This window comes from Diadema antillarum, unplaced genomic scaffold (assembly GCF_040938485.1).
Source record: "Diadema antillarum isolate AM-2024a unplaced genomic scaffold, OU_Dant_1.0 seq00000264_RagTag, whole genome shotgun sequence".
NCBI lineage: Eukaryota > Metazoa > Echinodermata > Echinoidea > Diadematoida > Diadematidae > Diadema > Diadema antillarum.
In genome coordinates, this window is record NW_027271302.1 from 977,466 (window position 1) to 1,004,428 (window position 26,963).

At 37.4% G+C, this 26,963-nt stretch overlaps 2 protein-coding genes and 1 long non-coding RNA gene across 3 annotated transcripts; all 3 read left to right on the forward strand.

The window, feature by feature from the left end:
- Positions 1 to 2,505: 2,505 nt before the first annotated feature.
- On the forward strand, positions 2,506 to 12,847 carry LOC139729798 (uncharacterized). The gene is made up of 7 exons (XM_071640729.1): positions 2,506 to 2,555; positions 3,316 to 3,420; positions 3,578 to 3,636; positions 4,274 to 4,470; positions 9,990 to 10,077; positions 11,144 to 11,233; positions 12,771 to 12,847. Exons 1-7 carry the CDS (start codon positions 2,506 to 2,508, stop codon positions 12,845 to 12,847), a joined length of 666 nt encoding a protein of 221 aa, XP_071496830.1.
- Positions 12,848 to 15,582: 2,735 nt separating this feature from the next.
- LOC139729811 (uncharacterized) lies at positions 15,583 to 17,416 on the forward strand. The gene is made up of 3 exons (XR_011710887.1): positions 15,583 to 15,712; positions 16,535 to 16,608; positions 17,357 to 17,416. It is a non-coding gene; the product is annotated as an uncharacterized lncRNA (long non-coding RNA).
- A 578-nt stretch (positions 17,417 to 17,994) lies between these two features.
- LOC139729799 (tyrosine-protein phosphatase non-receptor type 18-like) lies at positions 17,995 to 22,112 on the forward strand. The gene is made up of 4 exons (XM_071640730.1): positions 17,995 to 18,135; positions 19,614 to 19,779; positions 20,221 to 20,297; positions 22,035 to 22,112. Exons 1-4 carry the CDS (start codon positions 17,995 to 17,997, stop codon positions 22,110 to 22,112), a joined length of 462 nt encoding a protein of 153 aa, XP_071496831.1.
- The last annotated feature ends 4,851 nt before the right edge of the window (positions 22,113 to 26,963 follow it).

The following is a 26,963-nucleotide window of genomic DNA, read 5'->3' on the forward strand; positions in this document are numbered from 1 at the left end:
CACGTGCTTGGGTACCTACCAAGTGATTTATCGACCCCTCCAATACTTAGCTTGTCCTCATCATTCAGTCAGCGAGACACCGCAGATTGCCACGGAGGAACCTCAAGACCAGTCTTTTCGGCCTCGTAGAAATTTCCTGATTATTCAGAATCTCACTAACTTTGCGACGTTTCACGTAACCGTGAAATTGATATCCGGAAGTGGGGGAGTGATAGCATCTGTGTCGGGGCAAAATACCACCGGAAGTGACGGTAAGTTTTAAACTTTCCCTTTGAACGTGATAATTCATGTCGAATAACAAGTACAGCAAATATAAGTGACGATTCTATAATCACAGACCTAACTGATCTCGAACAGACAAACATACATAGAAGGAGAGAAGATACGCTATCAAATCGTGCTACTATATCTCATATGTGTTTTACGAAGTTGCATGGGGTCTAAGGAAACTGGGGTTTCGATCCTGGCAGAATTTTCGTAAGAGGTTAAGTCTTAAATAGATTGTATCATCTAAAATCTGGTGAAGTACTCTCGAGATCATAAAGTGCTCCAAGTGGATTACACATATATCTGTATATGGGATCATTTAAATCACATTTCCTTTTATATTTTGATCCCGTAGTATATTTCTGAAATGATGACAATCATCCTATCTCTGTACTCTATTTATACTATCTAATCCAGATTGAATCCCAGTTTCTGTACTCATTTTTCCACTTATAAATCATATTCATTTCTGGTCAGTTTTCTTCTGTCTGCAGCTTGCTACTCTATTAATTGTTACATTATAATGAGCTAGTAAATTGTAAGAGTACAATCATCGATTCCCACAACAGTGAAACGTCACTTTACTGTTTGCTCTCACACAATTTCAGCCAAAGTCATATAAAAAAACGGGTACGAATCCCAAATTTTGCTCAATTCTCCACTAATGAAAATATTTTAATGAAGTGGTAAAAACAACAAAGTAATTAGACAATATTTCCCCGGCAAAGATAAACACCATATCAATCAATTCTTAGAAAAAAACAAGCAAACTCTCTTTTACCCACAGTCTCGAAATGCATTTTCCTATTAACTTCTCTTTGAAATTAGCACCTTCTGCGATCGTCAGCAGGTTCAACGTTACCGGAACGACTGTATCCTGGTATCCGATCCCATGTGAGAACGTAAGAGGAATATTTGGATATTACGAAGTTGTACTGCGACGCCAACATCAGGAAAATAGCACGCAACGTTATGAAGTCCATGAGCGAGAAAACACGACAGTGTCTTTTCACGCGGCATTACCGTTTACAGACTACAAGCTTGCAGTCAGAGTTTGGAATACTGTTGGACCAAGCGCTTGGACGGAGACTGATTTCCGATGGAGCACTGAGTTAGGTGAGATATAAAAAACGCTGTTACTCTTTATTTACCTATATTTTCAGAAACACGTGTATTTCAACGTTTTATATGTAAATATTTATATACAAATGCTTATGTATGCTTATGTATTATATATTTACGTATGTATGTATATACATATATATATATATATATTATATGATAGGCAGTAATGTCGTGTAGAGTACTCTGAAAACATTTCCTCTTTATTTCTAAGGGGCTAAAGGGGGAGGAGGTGTTAAGGGACATGCTCCACCCTAATTCTCCATCCGGCAACTCATGGAAAAATGCTGTGTTGTGTTGGTCAACTCATTTCTTTGAGATTAAGGAATGTATTCGACATAACTGTCAGTCACATCTGTCTATACAGTGCTTGAGACACTGTAGGCCTATTCACGTATGCATTGTATATCCCTATATGTGTTTAACTGTGTGTGAATAAGGAGAAGTTAGTTACAGATTTTGTATTTCTCATCACATTATCTTCCGTTTTTAATTTAACAGTGATTTGGAATTTTGTAATGTTTATGGTTATTTATTTATATATACATATATATATATATATATATATATATATATATATACATATACATATATGTTGCGAATTTACGTATTGGCTCAAATGTGACGAAGAATAAACCGGTAATGCAATATTTCGCCAATATAGAGTTTATTGAGCAACTCAAATTCATTGTAAAGGGTACACACTCTCATAGCAACCAATTCTGTGTATATGAGTGCGCGCTCTTAATGTTCAATTTATGTTTTGACATTGACACTCCATCGAGACTCCTGAAGGTGGATGGAAGCCACCGAAAATTAGAGTTGCTCAATAAACTCTATATTGGCGAAATATTGCATTACCGATTTATTCTTCGTTACATATACATTATGTATACACATGTATACATACATATATGTACACAGGGCATATGTATATATATATATATATATATATATATATATACATAAATGCATTATGCAATACATATGCACAAGTACTATTCATAGTATATTGCGATCATTGTAGTTGGAAAGAACATAACCTGTGTACTTTTCCAATTCTGTATCATTTTCGCAAGAGTAGTGAACTCTATGTCAAATTCAAACGGAACCACCATGGGATGCTTAATCGCCTTTGCGCTGATTCTCGGAGTAGCGTGTTTCATGTAAGTGCCAGAATACATCAAATTAAATTTGCGTCGTTTTGTAATTGTGACATCAGATCACAACGTACGTAGAGCAGCAGTTATCAGTTGCCACACTCTCAGAAATAGTAAACGACAAAGAAGCAGAACAGAATAGAACAGAACGGAACAGAATGAGCATCTTGAGAGATATAATCCGGGAGTCAACCGCTGGATAATGAACGACGAGCATTTTGAGAACTATAATCTGAGAGTCAACCGCTAGGTCGTTACGCACTAGATAATGACAGCACATCACTGTAAATTATCAAAAGGAAATTGTTAAATAATTTGTATGATGTATCCATTAAATAAAAACAGTTTGAAGGAGAATATATAATTATAGAGAATAAGTAATTTATAGGGGCAATTCAGGGTCATTTCAGTATCTCTGTCCAGTAAAATTATTGTTTACTTCACAAAGATGGTAGGAGTACGTGGAAGGTGATAAATGCGTTACTACGAGTTGGATAACAATTAAGTGTAGCTGTCAATAGAACTGTCCGTGTAACGTGATGGTAATCCCCGTGCGTTACCATGAGATATCATGTCCAGCATTCGGAAGAAACTACGACAGAACACGGAAGTAAAGTGCACCCTTGACAATGCAAAAAAAAAAGAAAGAAAAAAAAAAGAAAGAGAAGATAATGATAATTTCGACATACACTCGGTCGATCTCGCGAGTAATTACTTTTTTCCCTCTCATCACAATACTTATTTCATACCTATTATGATTCCACAGTATCTACTGGAAGAGACGGAAGCAAAAGTTGTCTACTAGTGTTGCCGCTACGGTAACCACTTCATCTAGAATGGGTGGGTCTCAAGAATATGGAGTAAATTACAGGTAAGCAGCTATTTTATCGTGCCTTTGGCGAGTGCGTTTTGCGTCTTCAAAGAAGCGTCATGTGTTTCCTTGTTTGTTTGTTCCATTGCTCATGAATGTTCCTTTTCTTACTTTATTCTTCAAATGTTACTGATTTTGTCTTTTATTTTCGTGTCAGTCACAGGAACCTGGCTGGAGGCGAAGAAATCACAATGCGTCGTGTTCAGCCCAGCGAACGTAAGTAGAGTTCTCTTGTGCAAATGATGATTACGTTTTGTAGGTTGCAACGTTATATTTTGCAACGGCAGCATCAAATTCATTCCATCAGTCTGTTCCATTTCTGGGCTTGAATGTCTGTGCAGTATACATACGGGCATGATATCACATTATTTTACATATTCTGTAAGCAAAGGCTCAGTTATACTTTTCTTGTTACCGTGAATACCAATAATGGTACAACACAACAAACACAACAAGATTAAACCTTTACCTTTAAAGGTACGTTTGCAGACGTGTGTTGCCAGTTCATACATCTATTCATTCAGAGAAACTTGACAGATATAGAATGCGAAGAATCGTATTCACTCCTCGATATGTGGACTTACTAATTGAGAATCTAGCCCATTATGGGAGCACCGTGTCTCGTAAATTCTCTATTGCTAAAAATTCTCCTTTCATGTTTTTCTTGTTTTGTCGACAATGACAAGATGACGAACTTTAATGCTAATACACCCATCCTGATGTATTGTCATGATTAGTGCATTTAACGAAAGGTAAGAACGCAAACAAACCAATTGAAAAGAAAATCCAAAAGAAAAAAAAGAACCATAACCCGTAAGCTTACTTTTAGAGGTTGAATTCGTATTCACACCAGTGAATGACTACGGAGATGACGACGATGGTGATGTCGACAATCGATTCAATTGTGACAAAAACAAGCAAGAAGCATCCATCTACGAGAATGTCCAGCCGGATGACCTGCGACAGCCAGCTATTGCCATAGACCGGCTGGCCGATTACATGGCTGAGATTAACTCACGGGGATTCATGGGCTTCACTGAAGAATTTGAGGTAGACGGGATCAATCACACTTGCGATTATAGTTATTTACTAAAAACTCATCCTTACAGTGGTTATTGACAGTGTAGTATATGGGCCTGCGTAAAGTCCTTCTGAGATACAAATGTCTCTAATGCTTTCTTTGCCATGTTAGTGTTTTCACGTGTAATTTTCGTTACAATTTTGCTTGTAGTCTTGTCTTTTATTTCTAACCGGTATATGCGCCAAACTGCTTACCGACGAACCTCTGGTTTTCGTTGGTTTTTATTTGCTGATGATGTTGATATTTTAAAAAGCTGACTTAGATTGTATTGTATCGATTGAGCTGTGTAAATAATGTTCTATGTAATGGACATTTCATGGTGATGATTTTTATGCCTCCGCATTATGTTTTCGGGTTGACCGTCCTTCCGTCCGTCCGCAATCAATTTTGTGGACAGTGTAACTAAAAATCTTTTTAAGGTATCAAAATGAAACTTGGCATGTATGTGTATCAGGGGGTGAAGTTGTACCTATCAACTTTTGGGTGCACATGCTCAAGGTCAAAGGTCAAAAGGTCAAAGGTAAAATGCTCAAAATTTTACTATTTCCCCCATATCTATGCAATGCCTGAAGACATTTTCTTGAAACTTAGTGTATACATGAACTTCCTGATGAAAAATTCTCTGGCGAGAAGATCAAAGATCAAAGGTCATGTGAAAATGTTAAAATTTCACTTTTTCCTCCATAAATTGGAAATGCTTCTGCGTTGAACATAGTATATATGCAAGTGCTGACTAGCAGTGTTATCTAGGAAGTGTTGGGGTCATGGGGTTAAAGGTCAGGGGTCATAGGTCAAGGTCAACTCTTAAAAATTTACTATTTTCCTCATATTTATGCAATGCCAGCAGGATTTTTTTTTTTAAACTTGGTATATACATGCATTACTCAATAGAGATTCTCTGGGCTTTTTTTTTTGTCAAAAAGTTCAGAGGTCAAAAGTTAAAGATCAAGGGAAAGTGCTGAACTTCTTCCTCCATATCTCGGAAGTGGCTCAAATTACATGTTACTTGAAACTTAGTACATATTTATGGGTCTATAGGAACACTACCCCCTGGAAAACCACCCTCCGGATAACTACCACCCGGATAATTACCCCCCAGGAAAATTCCCTCCTAGGACAACTACCCCCCGGACAACTACCCTCCTAGGGCAATCACCCCCCAGGGCAATTCCCCCTTAGGAAAACAACCCCTGGATAACTATCCCTCGGGTAACTACCCCTGGATAACTACTCCCCCCCCCCCTGGATAACTACCCTCTGGATAACTACCCCCAGGAGAACTACCCCCTGGGTAACTACCCCCCGGAGAACTACCCTCTGGATAACTACCCCCTGAAGAACTACCCCCTGGCTAACTACCCCCCGGAGAACTACCCCCTGGGTAACTACCCTCCGGATTTCTACCCCCCGGATAACTACCCCCCGGATAATTACCCCCCGGATAATTACCCTCCGGATAACTACCCCCCCCCCGATAATTACCACCAGGATAATTATCCCCAGGTTAACTACCCCCTCCTCCGATAACTAGACCCCAGATAACTTCCACCCGATAACTACCCCCTCCGATAACTTCCCATGGATGATTACCCCGAATAAGTAGGCCTACAACTCCCCCTCCCCTATATAACTATCAAAAGGAAAATTACCCCCAGGACAGTGCACCACGCCAATTACCCCCTGGATAACTACCTCCCGGGTCATTACCCCCCCCCCCTCCACCATCTCTTACTTTTAATAAAAAGAATATTATTACTACAGGAAACGAAGTTCTTTGTATCATTTGCCAGGAATCACGGAAATGCCATACTGATACTTCATCTTATGAAAACAACATCTTAAGGATTTTCGATTTGTATCGTTTGCATTTAGGACGATTTATGTACAAGCTTAATTTCTCCCTTCTGCATTTTGACTCTATGTTCATCAAAAACGAAACTGTCCCTGCATATCCTACCCGGTAATCCAGTAAATGTCAATGCCTTTAACCCATACTATTTTCGCTAAATCTGTATTTTCTTTTACTGTTCCGAAATTTCGGATTTCTCTTGATAGTAGTATTAAAGAAGTTTTAAGTTTGAATGCCTTTACCATTGAACTAAAGACATTTTGAAGAAATGTTACACTTTTTTTTTGCAATTACAATCGTCTATCGTTAACCACAACTCCATGTAACACTTCTTTATTTTGAGGAGCTTATATCTCATGCCTCACGTGCCCTGGTTTTGATCCATCATCTTCCCCTTCCCTCTCGCTTTTCTCTGTCCATGTACCGTGAAGGTAGTCTATTCCTGTCATTCATTACTCACCTTTCCTCTTTCTCTCATTACAAGAGATTTATCTCGTGTGTGTTCATGTGCAGTGCACTCCCGTTCTGACGAAATGCTCAGGACCGGCAGTTGTCGGTTTTTTTCGTTTTAACGAAATATCGTTATAACCGAACAAATATAATATGCAATGTATAACGAAAAGAATATACAAAAAAAAAAAATTATGTTTGTTGAATCCTCATCATACGCTGGAAAGCTATATGAAATGGGAGAGTACCTTTTTAATTTCGTTTAAATATTACATTTAAAAAAGAGCATAAAGTTGTTTGTGTTGTCACACATGTGTAGAAAATGACGGTGTAGGATTTGGTTACAGTTCGCTATTCCAAAGGTTCTTTTCTTACTTAAGTATGTTATTCCGAGGGCTCCTTATTCCGAAGTTTCGCCAATCCCGGGATTCCGATGGTTTGTTTATCTTTTCCGAAGGTTCGTTGATCTGAAAATGAAATGAGGTTCGTCATTCTGAAGGTTAATTATAAATCAAAAAAATGAGAAAGGTTCACTATTCAGATATTCCGTTGTTCCGAATGCTTTTTCATCCGAAAATGAAATAAGGTTCGTTATTCCGAAGAAAGTTTGTTAATGAAAAAAAAATATGAGAAAGGTTAGTTATTTCGAAGATTTATTTATCTTAAGACGATTATACGGATTGCAATTCTTAAGTTTTGTTAGTGTACTCACCTTTTCCCACCATGGATTAACGATTCTTTTTGTAGTGTTCTGATTAACGAACGTTTTGAATTCATATTATTTTCGGACTAACGAACCGTATAAGAATAAGAATAAGAACCATATTTAATTATCGGATTAACGAACCTTTGGAATAACGCCACAATGTGCTTAATATTTCATTTCCGAACTATTACGGACATTTAGTTGTATCAGAATCTGTGTGTTTTGTATTAAAGGACTTCGGAACAATGAAACAAACCTTATCTGAATTCAGATTATTGTTATTGTATTACAATAACGCAAGTTCCCCTCGGAAACTGTGCGTGATACACGGAGTGAACATAGAATGATGTGAAGCATTCGCTCATGCATGCAGAGATGCTATAAAAATGCTTGTTCCGCTACGCATTTTCGAATGCGATCCGCATTTCGTCGTAACGGAGCACATTTCTTTTGTTTTTCTTTGTCAGTGGCGCTCAGAAAAGACTTCATGATAACGAAAATTTTGTTATAACCGTCTTCGTTATTCTTTATAAGCGAATTTTGTACCATAGACTTTTATTTTGGGACCAGAAGTTTTGCTTCGTTATAACGAAATTTCGTAATAACCGTGTTCGTTGTAACGGGAGTACACTGTATCTTTATTTGTGTACTTCGTCTCTGTCTTAATTTGCTTTCTTTGCATTGTTTCATCAATTTTGTAAGTGTTTTACTATTATACCGTTAACGCTCATTTCAGAATTGCCCTACTGCATCATTGGGCATTAACGACTAGTATATCAAGGATGCGGGAAGAGATTGTCACATCTTTGGTATGATCACCGCAGAGCATTACCTCCCTTGACAATTACTCCTTATTAAAATTAGGCTCTAAACAATCACACCTCTTGCAATAACTCCCCCCCAGAAAATTACGTCTCTCATTGTCATTTTCGAACAATGTTTGCTATCTAAATTGAAAAAAAAAAACCACAAACAAACTTTTTTCATATCGTGTGGTTTTGGTCGAGACCTAACTTCAGGTTTTTAACATCTTTTGGGTGAGATAATTAGAAACCCATTACGAAATATCAAAGAGCATGTAATTCCAAGAAGGATTCAAGTTTTTGTGAAAAAAAAAATACCAGTGGGTAAGTATCAGGAGGGGGCGGGGGGGGGGGGGTTCGGGGTATGGTTATGGGGGGGGGGGGTATCTCGGGGTGGTAATCCGGGTGGTAGTTATCCTGGGTGTAATTATCCGGGGGGTAGTTATCGGGGGGGGGGGGGGGGGTAGTTGTCCGGGGGGTAGTTATCCGGGTGGTAGTTATCCTGGGGGTAGTTATCGGGGGGGGGGGGGGTGGTAGTTACACAGGGGGTAGTTCTCCGGGGGGTAGTTATCCAGGGGGTAGTTAACCGGGGGGTAGTTATCCAGGGGGTAGTTATCCGGGTGGTAGTTATCTGGGGGGTAGTTATCCGGGGGGTAGTCATCCAGGGGGTAGTTACCGAGGGGGTAGTTATCCGGAGGGTAGATGTCCTAGGGGTAATTGTCCTGGGAGGGGGGGGGGGGGGTAGTTGCCCTAGGAGGGTAGATGACCGGGTGGTAGTTGTCCTATATAGGGGGTAATGGCCCTGGAGGGTGATTGCCCTATGAGGGTAGTTGTCCGGGGGGTAGTTGCCCTAGGGGAGAATAGACCTGGGGGGGGGGGGGGTAATTATCCGGGTGGTAGTAATCCGGAGGCGTTTTTTTTTTTTAAAGACGGCACAGATTGGGGCATGGCGCGTGTTAAACCTATGGGAAAAACGTTGGGTTAGGGTTTTTGGTTATGGTTAGGGTTAGGGTTAGGGTTAGGGTTGGGGTTAGGGTTAGGGTTAGGGTTAGGGTTAGGGTTAGGGTTAGGGTTAGGGTTTGATGGTTAGGGTTAGGATTAGGATTAGGGTTAGGTTCAGGGATAGGATCCCCGATAGATTTTTAGTTTCCCCAATCTGTGCCGTCTAAAAAAAACACGCAATCCGGAGGGTAGTTGCCCAGGGGGTAAGTGCCCGGATACGCATATCTATGTATGTTCTGCCTGGCAGTGAATTTCTTCTGAATTTTAGGGTCATAGGGTCAATGGCCGGGTGAAAATGGTAACAATTTACTATTCTATACAGAAGTTGCATTTTTTCTCCATACCTTGAAAATTACTCAATGCATAAACTGTAAAAGCGTCAAAGTCAAGTAAAAGTCCTCAAATCCCCAAATGCATGCTTTCACATTCATCCAATTAAACCTAGGTCAAGGAAGGTGAACATTCAACACATTTGTGACAAACATGTTATGTTAATATTTTGCCAATTATGTGAAACTGTCATCACACATTTTGCACATGTACTATAGACCTATAAGAAAATCATGCATTATGGCGGAGGCATACTAGCTGCAATAGCGACATTTTCGTAGTTTAAACATCTTTGTAAGACTTCATTTCTAACAACTAATGATCTCTCCTTTGAAATGCACCTATCAGATGCTTCAATTAGATCAGACTTATCTGAGCGACGAAGCCAAGAAGAAGGAACACCAGAAAAAGAACCGCTTCCTCAACATCTTGCCATGTATGTAAGACACAATTTTCTGTTCCTCCTCTTTATCTTATCTTCCGTAATAGCATCAGATCAATTTGAAAACATAATATTTCAAAACAAAATAATTATCTGAAATTTGACACATATTGGGCAATTCACTTGCAAACAGTTTCCTATTAATGTTTCTTCCTGTTTCATCTGTTTGTCAATTATTGAATTTAAACCTGATCCACCAGCTATAATTCAGCGATTTAATTTCATTTCAGATGACCATTCTCGGGTGAAGCTAAACTTACGTGGGAGAGATCCATATTCTGACTACATCAATGCATCGTTTATAAACGTTAGTATGACCAATAAACCCCAGTACATGTACATTAAATTAATGTAAATTTTGAATTCCGGAGAAGGTATCTCAATAGCATCCATACTTGTAAGAATGTAAGAATGTGTGTATGTATGCATGAACGATTATCGATTATCTGATCACGTGCACTATTGTGAAACACACACACAAACACACACACACACACACATATATATATATATATATGCATATTTATATATTTGTGTGAGTGTGTGTGTGTGTATTTCATTATAGTGATAAGATAATCGTTCTTTTTTTTTTTCCACAAGCCAATGCTGCCATTTTATCTATATGGAGATTTCTTTTTCTATCTATCCAGGGTTATCATGCACCGAACAAGTACATAGCTGCACAGGGTATGTTGCATATATTTTTTGATAATTGTTGACCATAACATATTAATTCAGAGGAATAATGTGTCTTTAGAGCAGACTTAATTCTTAAAAATTTTCCTGCTCCTTTTTATCTAAGAAAAATTATGTTGGTAAACAAAAATGTAAAAATAATCCAAACTACAATGCCAGTATCCATGACGAGCCTATTTCAGTACTCATCGAAATGCAGTCTTGAATTTGGTTTTAAAAAAGAGTGTATAATGAACCATTATCGCATGCTTTCTTTTCCAAGGACGTTCATTATCACTGAGAAGTGTTAAATTGATATTGATTTGCTTGGGATATTTATTCAAATGTCTCCTTTAACTTTACACTGTGCTATTTTTACATGCAGGCCCGACGACTGCGTCTATAAATGACTTCTGGCGCATGATCTGGCAGTATGACTGCAAAAAGGTCATCATGCTCACTAACATCGTGGAAGGCAAGAAGGTTTGGCAAAAAAGAAAAGAAAAAGAAAAATACATTAAGAGTTCTACAACTACGCCAGTCAGTATAGAACCAGACGTGACTTTCAGTACAATTATATGCATATGCGCACATTATGTTTTTGTGGTTGTCTGGTATTTCAGTGTAAGCAAAACGGTACATCCCAAATTCAAGAAGTGGTTATATATCGTGATTCTTCCTATTTTTGTGTCTGTACACGTGTTTTGTGTAAAGTCAGAGTGTGTACTTGCACTCTCTGAATTGTAAGCACAATTTGCCAGTATCAAGAGCGATTGTAGCTTAGTTGAAAATTAGAGGTCCTGGGCCCTGTTTCATAAAGCTGTTCGTAAAGTTACGAACAACTTACGAGCGACTGGTGATCAGTTGTGATGTGCTGCACTTATCAGAATTTCCATAATTCAGTACAAGAAGTGATCACTAGTCGCTCGTAAGTCATTCGTCACTTTACGAACAGCTTTATGAAACACCCCCTGTTTACCTTTGGGAACAGTGATTTAAAACATTTTCAAGATATGACATTAAATGCATATGTGTAGGTTTGTTGTACCAGAAAATATCCTATCATATACAATTTTTGCGATACAGCCTGAAATACAAAGAGAAATCTGTCTTTTGCTCAATAAACCGTAACTGCAGACCGTTTAGTCTGGAAATATTCTTGTTATCACTATTGTTCTCGTTTGGTATATTTCAGAATTCTTAACATCGGTTTTACCTATTCGAATTTTTACAGTGGTTGTTTTTATCCCTAGCTCACATTTTAGAAGTATATTTTAAAGCACTAATGCTGAGTTTTGTTTCAGGTGCAAATGGTAAATTATGCCTTTAACAGTTTGTAGTTTACTCTGAATAACGTACTCCATCGGAGAATGAAACAAAGAATACATAGGACTAAAAGTGGCAGAGCGACGACTTTGTTTTGGCTGAGCAATATTTCCTCCTCTTACCCTAAGAAAAAATGTGAACAGTACTGGCCAGGCATGACACCCTGCTCCTTTGGAGAATTTCGCATCGTTCTGCAAGAAAACCAAGTGACAAAGAATTACACCATTCGGCGATTCAATGTTGAGGTAATTAACTTGTATTACATAAAACGCACGTATCATTGCCGTTATCACTCCTAGAAATAATCAGTTTTTTTAATAATCTGAATTGAAAAAAAACCCCCCACAAATGTTCATGAAATATTCATATCCTCCATAGGTGAAGCTAGAATAACAATTCAAAAGTATCGGTATCGTTGAAATATATATGTATATTATATACATACATATTCATAACTAAAACATTGTACACATACAAGTGGTCTTACATGTATGTGTTTGAGGTTGTGTGCTTGTTATTACCTGATTGTTTTTTCATTCATCGTCCATTTAATTCATATCATTTAATCACTTGTTCCTGAGGGATAATGGGGGTGATGAAAGACTTGCCATGCAATCATCATACCTTTTCCAGAGCAGGCGCAACCATTCTCAATTTAAAGTTTCCCGTCGCCTGTCTCTTGGTAGCAGAGGTCATGTTCTTCGATAAGAAGCTCTATTCTCATCCTCCAGGCTTTCAGAGAGGTTCTAAAGCTGTCGGCTAGCAAGCATTTATTTTATTCGCATAAATACCAGAATGACACTAGTTTTTCGATATGACATATAAATATTGTAGATGGCTGGCGTACACCGAGGCGTGGTGCAGTATCATTACACAACATGGCCGGACATGGGGGTACCGGAACAACCTTCTCAACTTATGAACTTCATCGAGGTCACAAGAGAAATGGAGGAAGGAGCAAGCAAGTCGCCTATTGTCGTACATTGCAGGTGTTTTTAAAATTCAAGCAATTAGCTATTTTAACTTTTGTAGTCCATTGTACATACGAGTACCTTTGTCTTCGTATTGATTCCTAACAAGAGCTCTGAGGATAACATCATTAAGACTGTTCTCGTTTATGACCTATCTCTATTAGAAAGGAACGTCTCTTCTGCTGCGCATAAATTTTGTCAGCCTTGGAGGTAGATAAATAAAAGAAGATTTGTATCTTGGACTAAAGTAGTTTGCACTGCCCTCCTTTTTTTAAGCAAGATCTCCATGTAGTATCAAATATTCATTCTGTCTCTCGACAGGAAAACATAACAGCCTCTGTAATATAAAAATTACCTTTGCCAGTTGAGGTGCTTAAGTTTTTGATTGCCCTTTAGAATCTTCGTGAAAGTCAAAAGTCCTGCAATAGTATGATTTCAGATGTCAAGGGCATTCAAGAAAAGCTGCCATGCTATACATCCACAGGCATCAAGCACGATTCAAAGCTTACATGATCTGATTATTGGATCAAAATTCTAGAATCTCGGATATTATATTGAAGCTCTCCTATACCTACAAGGTGTCTAATTCATAAGATATATATACATGTAACTGATTTGGGTTTTAATCTGCATGTCAGAAATACATGTAGATTCGTGAATTTAGATGTGTCGCATTATTACAGAAACTTTACGCTATCTTGCCGACAAAAATAATAAAGCTGCTACAATGAAACTTCCCAAATCTAGATGTTTATGATAACCAATGTATAGCCTATCCCTTCTCCTTCCCGAGTTTATACCATTTTTATGTGCTCCGTACTCTGTTCCGGCCCCGCCCTTTTTCGTGACTTTTCTATGATGCCCTAATCCTCCAGTGACTGATTAATCACTCGGGACATTCATTTGATCCATCCATCCACAAACAACCTTATCTAAATACGAACAGAAATTGATTGGGGAAATATCAAATATAGCAAAGTACGATGTGTTTCAGCATAAAATTAAATGTGCGCTCATAATTGCATATCAGACTCATGTTACGATACTGTACGATTCGATTTTGCAGCGCCGGCGTCGGGAGGACTGGTACGTTCATCACGCTGGACGCCATGCTAGACCAGATGAACGCTGAGGGAGCTGTTGGTATCTTCAACTTCATCGCGAGTATGAGACGGCACAGGGCAAAGATGGTGCAAGTTGTGGTACGGATAACACCGAGCCAAAACACTACGGAAGTCTTAGCTTTAACAAAGATGATAGCATTTTTCTTTCGTAATGATTCAAAGTTTAGTCAAGACTGTTTTAAGTCACAATGAATGCAGCCTAAACACACACAATAGATAATTTCTTCTCAGTATTAACAACTAAGTAATATTATTTCTACTTTTCAGGATTCTAACAAAATCTAAGCATATCAAGTCTTGTTTGATCCGCTTGCTTAGTGGAAGAAGTTACCTTCATTTTGGATACACAAACATTTTGTATTTGTATTTTTGTTTGCTTGATAGATTCTAATTAAATGTATACTACATGAAATCGCCGAAAATAGTTTTGTTGAGCTATCCATCGGTCAAAGAAAATGTCTTTATGTAATTTGTCTCCATTCTTTTTGTGATCGCATTGTGTCCACCGCACTCAGGAGCAATACCAGTTCATCTATGCCACTCTCCTGGAAGCTCTTACCTGTGGTGACACGACGATTCCAAAGACTGACTTCGTAACTCGTTACCGAGCCATGAAATCACCAAGCCCCGATACAGGAATGACGGCTCTTCAGGAAGAGTTCGAAGTGAGGAAAGGAGAAGCGAGAGACATCAAGACTAGCAAGATAAAGATATATATATATATATATATATATATATATATATATAGAGAGAGAGAGAGAGAGAGAGAGAGAGAGAGAGAGAGGGAGGGAGAAACAAAGGGATAGAGAGAAAGTGAGCTGGAGGAGAAAAACCCAACAAATTACAAGCATACAAACCAACAAACGCGCTGAAGCTTCGTTATGATGCTCTGCATTAATTCAACATCATTTTATTGTCAATATTGAAAACTTTTTCATTAAATTCATTGTCTCGAGCAAGTATTTCCGTCCTCAGTTCGATCGCAGAAAAAAAGAAACAAATCAGACTGAAATTCGCCTTAGACATTTCAAACCATACATTACAATACATTTTTACATGTTTTTTCCAATTTTCTTCAAATTTTCACAAAGCGTCTCCCTTATCTTTTCAATTCACTGTTTTGCAATTAGATTTTCCTTGTACAATGCAAATAACCTATTTCCAAACATCTCTGACAGGGCAGTATAAAAATGTTCCTTCCGAATCCCTCATATACATGAATGTGTAATCTCAGCAGTGTACCCTGCCAAGCTAAGTACATAGCAGTGATAGAACTCAAGAAGAGCGCAATAGTTCCGACGGAGCCGTACTGCCTAATAGGTAATTAGGTGATTGTATCTATTTTCAAAAGGAGTTGCACTGTAATTATATCAATTATCATCATATCTTGTTATGTCTTCAACCTTCCATTCCATCTTTTTTCAATAAACTAGTTGCTAAGGGCGTATACTGTTATACCAGGAAAAAATGAAGTCACCGCTGCTACACGTGAGGAGAATTGGGAGAAGAACCGCTACCCAGACGTAGTTCCACGTGAGTTCATTCTCTGTTCATTAACTCTGTATGCCTTTTTTTTCGATCTCTTTGACCGTGTCCTTTTCAGATATAATATGTATTAATATGGACATAATGTGCATGAAATATTTATCCACAAACATAGATATAGATGAGCAAAAGCCTCCCAAAAGGGGGTTGTACTTATAAACACTACATCTGTATAACACATAGCTTTCCTATTTCTCCCATGATGTAAAATCGACACTTGTTACTCTTGTTACTATTTACAATGGTGCCAATCTCTGTTGATAGTTTTTGTCTACAGTACTCTAGATATGCAGGACCACATCCGAAATGGACCCCCCTCCCCACACACATTAACAAGAATGAAGTATATCAAGTATACACAATATCAGATCTGCGTACCTATGAAAATACCCATTGGACACGAACAAACATCCTCAAACATACAGTGATGCAACTCTCGCTCACACGTACACAAAAACACACATATTATACTGGTATATTATCTATCTATCTATCTATCTATGCATGCATAAATATATTAGAAGATAAGATTCTGTATCAATGTTCGTTAAAAATCATGTCATTTATTACAATTATCATTCATATTCATGATTATCATCATACCTTTAATCATTCGTTTCCTATCTAAATTGTCATCATCATTGTCATCATAATGTGTTGGTAACACTTACAAAGATAGCATTACTGCCGCATGTCAAGCGCTTAATGGTATTATACTTTTTTTATTCGTCCGTTTTGTCACCATTACTTTTTTCCCATTTCCATTCTTTTCATTCTGTCAATCGCGATTCCATCTCTTTCCCCAACCAGCCGACAGAGTGCGCCCTTACCTCATGACTGAAGTCGAAGGCAGCACGAACTACATCAATGCAACTTACTTCCCGGTTTGTTTCTGAGCGATATAATAAAATAATCTCCAATTACTAAAAGGATAGATTATTCATTATCATGATGTCAATCGTAATTTCCAAAACGTAAAGAATAAACATAATGATAATGATAAAATGTACGTGATCACATTGTTGTGATGTTGCTCCATCACATTCAGCGGGAACTATTAGGAGTTGGATTAAAATCATAATCATTGTTACAAATTTCGGGAAAATTTCACTTGCAATAGCAAAAATTACAAGAAGAAAAAAGGTCATTGAATTTTTGTCGGTGTGCCTGAATCGTCTGAATCGGTTGAAATTCACACGAGCCCAAGAAATGTCTGATATATTACGAAAGCAGACTCGGTTGTGTTGTATTTGTCGTTGGATGACATTCTACTACATTAACTATTACATTAGGCCTTTGTTCTTGCAGTTAAATCTTGTCGAATGAGTATAGTAATATCTAACTCAAAGATTGTGTGGTTCTATTATTTTGGAATTTTTTAAATCTAAAAACGATAAACAAATGGATTCTCTGATCCATCTGTTTTGTGTAATTCTATAACAACGAAACAATTCTGTGACGAACAGGATGAGTATGTACGTATACATACTAACAGAACACCCGCCATTTTTGTTTGATTTTCTTACTCTCAATGGGCAAGACTGTGAGTGTGATGACCTTCACAGCTTGTATTAAAAGTACTAAATTAGAAACTTGTTGAAATTGTGAGTACATTATGATATTTTGGCGCAGGGCAAGAAGAGCAAGAATCAGTACATCACCACACAGAGCCCTCTCCCAAACACAGTGGTGGATTTCTGGCGCCTCGTTGTAGACTACAGGGTCACAAGGATTGTGATGTTACATGGGGACACGCCTGATAAGGTGGGTAGCTGCATCATGGTAACACGACTTTCATTGATATACGGGTACAGCATCGTGGATACAGATATGTATTCATTATGCCTTACAATATGATTCATTAAATTCTATCAAAAAAATCTCACAACGTACATGTATACCTTCTTTGCAGATTACATGTATAATGCTTGTATTAGAGGAATACATAATACTCTACATTAGAATACACATCTTGCACGAACAGAAGACGTTTCTATACCATAACACCTAATTATACGCTGTGTTATATGTCAGTTGTTGTGCTTCTATCAGCACATGTTACTTTCTGGGCAGATAATGTTTGTACATGTATTAGAGGAATACATAACCATCAACGTTAGAGTACACAACTTGCACGAACAGGAGACGTATCTTTATAGCATCATTATCATAACCGTTTAAAAGCTGTGTAATATGTCCGTTGTTGTGCTCGCATTGTTACACATCGAGTAGGAAATCCAGTCGCATTTCCTTGAAATTGTCATTTCCATATGCATAAGACCTTGGCAAAGTACTGGCCCGAGGATGGTGATGAGCTTATCTGTGGTCCCTTCGTTGTGACCAGCACCAAAGCAGTTGTCATGCCGGGAATTGCGGAGAGAACATTGACTGTACGCAAACAGACGTCGAAGGTATATAACTATGTCAGCACGTATAAGTATATCCTCAAATAGAGTGCAGTTCGCGAGTATATTATTAGCTTGAACATTGCCTGGATTGTTTTCTGTTTCGCCTCCCGGCTCTTCACTGTTCGTACCTACTCAGGGCTGTATTAAAAAGAAAATCATTGCTCATCATGACTATTGGACTCTTACGTGAGGGTACTTCTATTTTTCTCGTGAAACATCTTTTTTATATATTGTAAAATTTATATAGTAACCTATACCAGAAGGACTTATTAAAGGCGATATAGCTGGTCTCTACACTGTAAAAACATCGGTGTTAGATTTAACACCACGGGTGTTAAATCTAACACCGATCAAACTTCAGTAAAGGACCACACCCACAGGTGTTAAAAATGCACTGTGATGGTGTTGAAAAGTGTTCACCTGACACTTCGTGGTGTTAATTTGACGCTGTACCTGGTGTTATTTTGACACTGTACTGGTGTTAATTAAAAAATGACACCACATGGTGTTAATTTGATATTTGTTGGTGTTAATATCAATGGTTTAACACCCGTCCAGCTTCAATAAGGGACCACACCAGCTGGTGTTACTTTGGTGTAAATTTATTTTCACATTTTTTCAAAAGTCTAGTATTTTAATGTAAAATTCTTGATCGTCTTGTTTAAATTAAAAATCAACAAGAAGTGCAGTTACTAAGAAACTCTTCAAAAAACAGTTTAGAATTTGGAAATGACACCCGTAGGTGTTAATTTAACACCATAAATGAGCACCGAAAATTTAACACCAGCTCGGTGTTCACTATTTAACACCGGACTTTTTGCAGTGTACCAACTGTGAATTCGTGTTCAGTTTTATTAACAGTAAACACATTCAGAGAGGCGTATAATCTGCAAAGGGGTCCGAATTGATGAATTTAAAATCAATGAATTCTTGCGTCGTGTCTTTGATTTTCCTACATCAACGTTTAACGTCAATGTTGGACAATTTGCCAATCAGTTGCAATAAACGCAATTTAAGAGGTATTGTAAAATCTGTATGGATATGTGTGTGTGTGTGCGTGTGTGTGTGTTTTTTTTTTTGCATACTTAAATAATACAGATAGGTGTAGAACAAAGATGAATTGAAATGAGCCGAAATAAATAAATGAATGATGGAAGAGAATAAAGAGAACTGAAGTTCAAGCACCCGTACGTTCCAATTCAATTCAATTGAAATTATTTTATTTCCATGTAAAGTAATTCAAAGCAACATATAACGCTTACATGAGTACATAATATTGTAAGGATTTTTTAATGACATAAGTTTCAACAAAACATGGATACAATATTATGTTAATATCAACTTTGGTTTCTAGATAAATAAAAAAGTAAGCAAACAAGTAAACAAGTAACCCGTATGTGTATCATGATTTGCCATGCAATACCTGCAACTAACATGTTCCACTTTCGTGTTTTCCCTTACAACTTCACATCACCGCGAAGAAACAGTTGCAAACTGTCTACCAGCTACAGCTGGAGTGTAACCCCATGGAGGATGACGGGCTGCCCTCTGCGTCGGACATGATCTTCATGCGGACTCGTTTGAAAAGCTGGCCGACACAGGGCCATGACAGCAGTCCCATCCTTGTTCATTGCAGGTTAAAGAATAGTCAGTTACACATAGAAGATTATGAGACGGGAGAAAGAATATCCAGAATGTTTGAAATCATTACTTATAGAACATTTTTTTCCGTTTTCCTAAGTGAAAGTGAAGTTTCCTGTATTTGCTTTATTTTTTTCTGTGTTGATGCATGTAATGCCAAATAATGAATGGGTGATGTTGGAGTCAGTGAATGGTTCTACATCTCACCTTGTTCAGATTTTTTTTTTCTGCTGATGTATAGTTCCACATGTTCACTCAGGAACTTTGATACTAATGCCGAGACCACACTCGCTCTCTCCATTGGTCTTGATGTGTCTTCGTCCTCTATGCCACCTCAAAAGTATGCATATGTTTTTTTTTTTGTTTGTTTTTTTTTTTGTTCATATAGGGATGGCGTCGGAATGTCTGCCACTTTCTGTGCTTTGTTATCTATCCTGGATCGTGTAGATTGTTCAGACGACGTGGAAGTTTACCAGGTGTGCAAGAAACTGAGAGCCGTCCGTTACGAGGCCATTTCACATCTGGTAAGAAATGTTGTTCCTCCTGCTTTCAGAAATGTACAAACAACAAGAGCAAGCATGAAATCCATGGACAACTTTGAATGAAGAATGTAATGCAAAGCAATACATTCTCAACGTTTTTCGTGTTATCGGGTTGGATCGATGAAAGATAGCACTCAATCACTGATATATTGTCTCCGTTTATCAATGACTAATTCTAATCAATATAGAAAGTACATTGCAGAAAAGCGTCAACAACATGATTGCCAACAATTAGGAACCCTTGTCGTTCTAGTAGTCCCTTCTTCCTTTGACTTTACACCTACCATGTTTGGCATTCACTAGAACTACACTGCATGAAATATTCGACAGACTTGTATTCACTACTGGACTACCAAAGAGAAAATTAACACAATTTCGGAAGTTTGAAATGAAAGGTAAATAACTGATAAAATGAATTTATATGTACCCATACATAAAAGGAGAAGTATATGGGTCATTATGGATTTAGTCTGAAAAGAAAGAGTGAACATTTATAAGCACAACAATAAACAAGGTTGATGACCACTGTTAGAATTGTGAAATTTCTCTAATCTTGATAAGACACATCTTGAAAAATCGATATGAAACATGCAAATGAGTGAGGTGATAATATCATTTCATTTCAACTTGATATATAGTCATCAGACAAAATCTTGAGATTTCCATATTTATTTGCTTTTCTTTAAATACGATTGTGCCCAAGTCTCAAATCCTGATATATCTGAGTGATCAGATCAGTGATTGAAGTTACATGCATTTTACCCTGTTAACGCAGAAAAATCGAATTGTCTGCATGCCTTGTGTACACGAGCAAAGGAAAATTGTCAGGTCATGCCAATATCAGCTCACTCATGTATTCATTTTTGTAAACGGTTTGAGAACCGCTTTGAAAAAAAAATAGAAAGTCGTAATATTCTGTAATTCTCTTATTCTGTTAACTTCTGTAATCATTATGCGAGTTACAGCACTGTTTCATTTATGTGATAAAGTTTTACTCTTTCTCTTCAGACTTACTTTCAACTGGGCTGGAATTGACCGTCTGTCTTGACATTCCTGAAAATACTAAATACTAGTATGAGAGTAATGAGATATATAAACATAGGGTGCGTTCGAGCGCTCTAAAGCGAACCAAAGCGAACTGAACTAAAGCGTACCGTACCGTCCCATGCCAATTTTGGTGAGTTCGAGCGCTCTGTGGAGAAAGCGTACTCACAAGTTATTTTTAGAAAGGTCACGCTTATTTGTAGCAAGAATGTCATTCACCCCTGGCGCTTGAACTACTTACAGCTGTCCAGAACAAAGAGAATGATGTTTTTGCATTGTGACGTATGCGCATGATACGCGCATGCTTTACAACGAACTTTTGGTACGCTTTGGTACGCTTTTGGAGCACATCGGGAAGTGGTCCACTTTTGGCTCGGTACAGTACGGTACGGTACACTTTAGGAGCGTTCGAACGCTCCTCTGGTGCGGGTACGGTACGGTACAGTTCGCTTTAGGAGAGCGCTCGAACGCACCCCCACAGATATATTTCTACACATATATTTATAGGGTACATACGTATTATGTTCATCTAAATATGTCAATTTTTTCACTATTATTATTATTATTATTATTATTATTATTATTATTATCATTATCATTTTTTACTACTTCTACTACTACTTTCATCGTCATCACTGTGTTTGTATGTGTATTCGTATTTTTCCGACCAATCAGTGCCAGTATCAGTTGCTGTACGACGTTCTCCAGGAGTATCTCAATTCCTTCGAGATCTACGAAAATTGCAGGGGCTGAAATGACGCAACAACGACAACAACCAACCATCGAAGTTGTCTGGGACATTGCTCCTTAAAGGGGCTTGCAGAGTTCATGGAAAATTTGTAATATGACTCAATATTCGTCACAATGCTTGATGAAAGCTTTAGGACGTTACACCTAAACAGTGTAACTTAATAAAGCTTTCATCAAGCACACGGTACAGTCATGGACTTTGCAAGCTCTAAAATTTCTCCTGTTGGAACTTTATAATTTGTAACATAATGTTATTAGATTTTTATTTCTTTTATTCATCATTGTGTTTCATGTGTTCAGTAATGATGATGTATTACCATTTTGTATAGCATTTATGTGTAAATGGCGTTGTATAAACACCATGTATGCAAGAGATTTTCCAAATGTACATTGTATCATACTTGTTGGCTTTCTTAGTGTTTACTGTATAGATGTCAATATGCGATTGTTTCAGTATGAGTTTCTTCACCGGGTATTGTTATGAACGATTCAAAAGAAGATAACTGTTTCATGTTATTTGAAGATGCAGAATAAACAATAATCCATTTATTTCGTAAATGTGAATTCATTTCAAGAATATTACCTCACTTTGTAAGATGGATAAGGCAAAATTGGTAAGCATATTGTTATCGCTGATTGTTGTAAATTTGGTGTCAAAGGTTTAATAAGAGTACCTTTAAAATGGAAGTTAACTCATATACAAGTTGATTGAGCGATACAGCTATATGAGGAGAACACATACAGTTTGAGGAAAATCGACCAATGCGTTCAAACTCATTACTTTTCAAAGTCTTTGTGCCACCATAGCTGGAGAGAAGGTTGCAAGTGTCTACTGATCTTCTACTGATGTTGCTGCGTTCACTCAATTCACATTTGTATTTGGGGGATTTGCGGAAGCTTCTCCTTTAAAAATATTTTGAAAATAGATTTACTTCCTAAACTAAGGAACCTTTTCACTAATTGAACTGTTTGTAAAAGATTACAATTAGAAAAAAGCATTATATTCCTTGCACCAACAATTGTGAGCTGATATCCATTAAAAGAGTATTATCAACATTACATGTATTTTGCAGTAAGCCTCGGTAGAGGCTCGTCGCTTCTTAGGGATTATGCTCAGTCACTCGGGTCCATCTCTACGATGATTCGATACATTTGAACACAGATGCAGCTTTAACGTTCCTTGTTTGTTCGGAATAAATGTACGTAATTTGGGCCCAACCGTCATTCATGTTGATGTTGTGGGCTTCGATGAATGCCTTGATGTGATGATAGGATTCCTTTGACGCTCAACGTACAGTTTCACATTTACGCAGGACACTTTAAGATACTATAAAGTTTAATTGTTTGTTATGCAATTTTTTTTTTTAAATATCTGATGTGTTCATGAAGTATAATGTTAAATGTTCGTCATGTGAAAGGGAAAAATATATGGCATACCAACATTATAGACTTTCCGTCTGAATGTAAAAATAGTTAATGTTGGCACTTATAGGGTGCAGCAGTTTTATCAGGATTATGTTTAAACACTTTAATATTGAATCGATATTACGCGTATTATTCAAATACTGAAATGATATCACAGCAGTCTTTCTATGATGTATACGTTATATTATTCCACGTCTGTAAGGAAACAAAGATCACTGTTAAATATATAAAAGACGCCTTTACAGCAAATTGTGGGGGAAAAGGAAAAGCTACTTTGAATATAAAGATTAAGTACACAGGAAGCAGAAATTAAAAAAAAAAAAGTATGGCAAGCAATGCTCACGGGTATTTACCAACCCAGACAAAACAAAGGAAAATCTGCCAGGCGCGAAAACAACATAAAAAGGTTATGGAATATGTAACAGTTACGAGCAGTCATCTCGGTTATGACGTGGTTGTGACGTTTGTATTACTTAAGTATTGCCTTGCATCTTGTCAAATGTTTGTGCCTGCAAACAATGTTATGCAATACAAACGAGGCAAAATTAATTGCTAAAATGATTGTCATCTGCTTCAGCTCCTGGCTGCTCGGGTTTAGTGGCAATCAAGGAACTCATACTAATAGCTCTAGATGTATAAGAGATTGGTTCATTTTGTAAAGAACATATTTTGTGATAAAGACATCAGAAATTATATTGTTCACTTACCTCCCTGTTGTACAAAATGACAAACTCCTCAAGGAGAACATTGAATTGTTGTGGGTTAAACTGTGTGTCAAATAGTCACCTTGTGTTTGTAGACTTTTCGCACGGATTTTGTTTGAATCATCTACCATCTTCTTCGAAAAAATAGGCTGTCTCATAAAGCAAGCGAGCAAACAAACAAAAACATAGGCAACAAACAGTTGTACCTTACCAACTTTTAATACGGTAGTTGCAATCTCGTCCATAATGTCGCAATCGTGCTTTGTTGCACTTGGATGAACAGATGGAGACAAAGATTTTCATTTTTGTTTAAAAGTCAACCGTCAGCACACAAGTTTCAATTAATAACAGTGTTCCTTCTCTTTATCTGACCCTTTCAAGAAAAGTACTACACATTTTTCATACTGTCCACGTAGATCCTAATCTCGAGCACGTGACTTACAATCATGACCATCGGATACATAGAACCAATGTGTATGCAAGCCCTGATCAACGCGTAACCTTCCTTTATGAATTACCATTATGTAGCTTCTTTTAATGTCTTTGTGCTACAAATGAAATGTGTAATTCAATTGGTGATGTAGAAACCAATAAATCAAGTCAAGTAACATAGTGAGAGACAAGTATAAATTCGTATTCATTTCAGTGTGGCCAAAGACCTCGTGGAAGACAACATGACTTAGAGGAGAAGATGGTGAGAGAATGGGGCGGGGAAGCTAACAGACCATGACAGAGTTAGGAAACAAAAACAACTAGAGTAACAGAAACAACTTCACACGAGACGTTAGTAAGAATGTTGTCAAAATGTCGCGACTTAATATGGACTCCAGGTAGGGTGACACAATGTCTGCATTTGCTTAAATTGCTATTTTGAATATTACACGAACATGGAAAAGTAAACAACTTCGCAGTTTCTTTTTTTTCATCTGGATGTGCAAATCGTGTCATCTTTTCAACAAATTATGCTGTGTACATCCATTATAATGAAGACGGATAGGCCTACAACGAAATTATCGTTACAACAAAGTCATTTTTTTGGTCCCAAAATCATCTTATACAATTATCTGAATATAGTTTTCTATTCAGCTATTGCGAAATTTCGATCTAAAGAAATCTGCCCGTGAGTGACGTGACGACTTAACATCAATAGTTAAATTTTTTCTCTTCAGCTTTCTCATAACAGAATGAATAACAAAACTGACACAAAAAACATTAGTTAGTCACGTTGCATTTGTGACTCTGCATCACAACATCACCACATATATTTTAGTTACGGAAAAAATCCGAAAGAGCAGACTCCAAGCTTTGAAATGACGTGTAACTCATGAACTTTCGTAACCTAACTAAATAATGAACATAAAGTACACACTCTGGATTTTTTTTTTTTGACAGAAAAAAGAGGCTTTGACGGCGAGGATCTATTCAAGACAGGTGATTGATATCACCAAGCTGCGCTCTTTGCAATAAAAAAAAAAACCAGGATATAAAACATTTGAGCAGCCACAACGAAGAGATTATCAGATTAAGCTGAAAATTTGCACTCTTTGTTAACACATTCTATTCATTACCAATTTCAAAGCAATAATTATTGTTTCAGAAGTTTTTAGAGATGAAAGTGAAGAGCTTGTAAGTTTTTTTTTAAAGAAATGAAACGAAGTCTCTGAGACATATGTAATCACCCTTCTACAAAAAAAAGCGTGATCTAGAATATCTGACCCCTCCCCCCCCAAAAAAAAAAACAAAAAAAAACAAAAAAAAAAACTTTCCATTCATTTCATGATCCCAAACTTAAGATTTCTGCACAAGAAGCATTGGTTCTTCAGAAAATACCACAAACTAAAACTTGACCAGGATTATTTTTATCTGTATGGAGTCATCACGTGAAATCCTGCCATGCGACTTTTTGTGATGCACAGTCCCATTTCGAGCATCGCTGCTCAATAATCACCTTTTACATGTTTGTCTTTTTCTGTTCCCAACTTCAATTATTTTCCCCTATACTTAGGGAAAGAATATCTTGTTATTCCGCATGAAATAAAGCAGCAGAGACTGAATATATCTCGAGCGTTACATGCATTTGTAGAGCTAGGTAAGTATGTGTGTAGGCCTTCAGACCTACCGGCTGCAATGTTTAGGCCTATGATTTGGCCGTACCGTGCAGACTCCCTTTTTAAACTCTTATTTCATTGATGGTTGTTCCAGTCCTTGATTTGTACTTTGTGGCTACTATCAAGAAACGTGCTTAAACGTGTTATAGCAACTTAAAGTTGTTTTGCGAGTGGTGTAAATAAAGCCGTACGAAAAAGGGAAAAGGTTCGTTATGCCTTTAATCTATCACTAATCAAGCTTTAGTGGAACTAAAGCAAGTTGACCGACCACATTGCAGCTTAAATGAAATCTCTATTTCTTTGGGATTGGCTACTGACATTAAATCTCAAAATTGTTCCTTTTTGCCAGAGGGAAATAATTTCATGTGTCTATTTATGCTTAATAAAAAATACATCCTTAGACTGTCCGATACCTGTAGTAATGCAGAAAGATGCAAGATTTAATCTGTAAGCACTCAATTATCATTTATAACCTTCTGCCTCTGCTGTCGGACGTTCCATTAAGTGACTAGTCAATAATATTCTTAGCCACATACATTATTCATCTGACTTGCAGCTGATTGGAATCGCGCCATCTATTGACAGACAGCGAAAAATATAACATACGGCTATAAAGA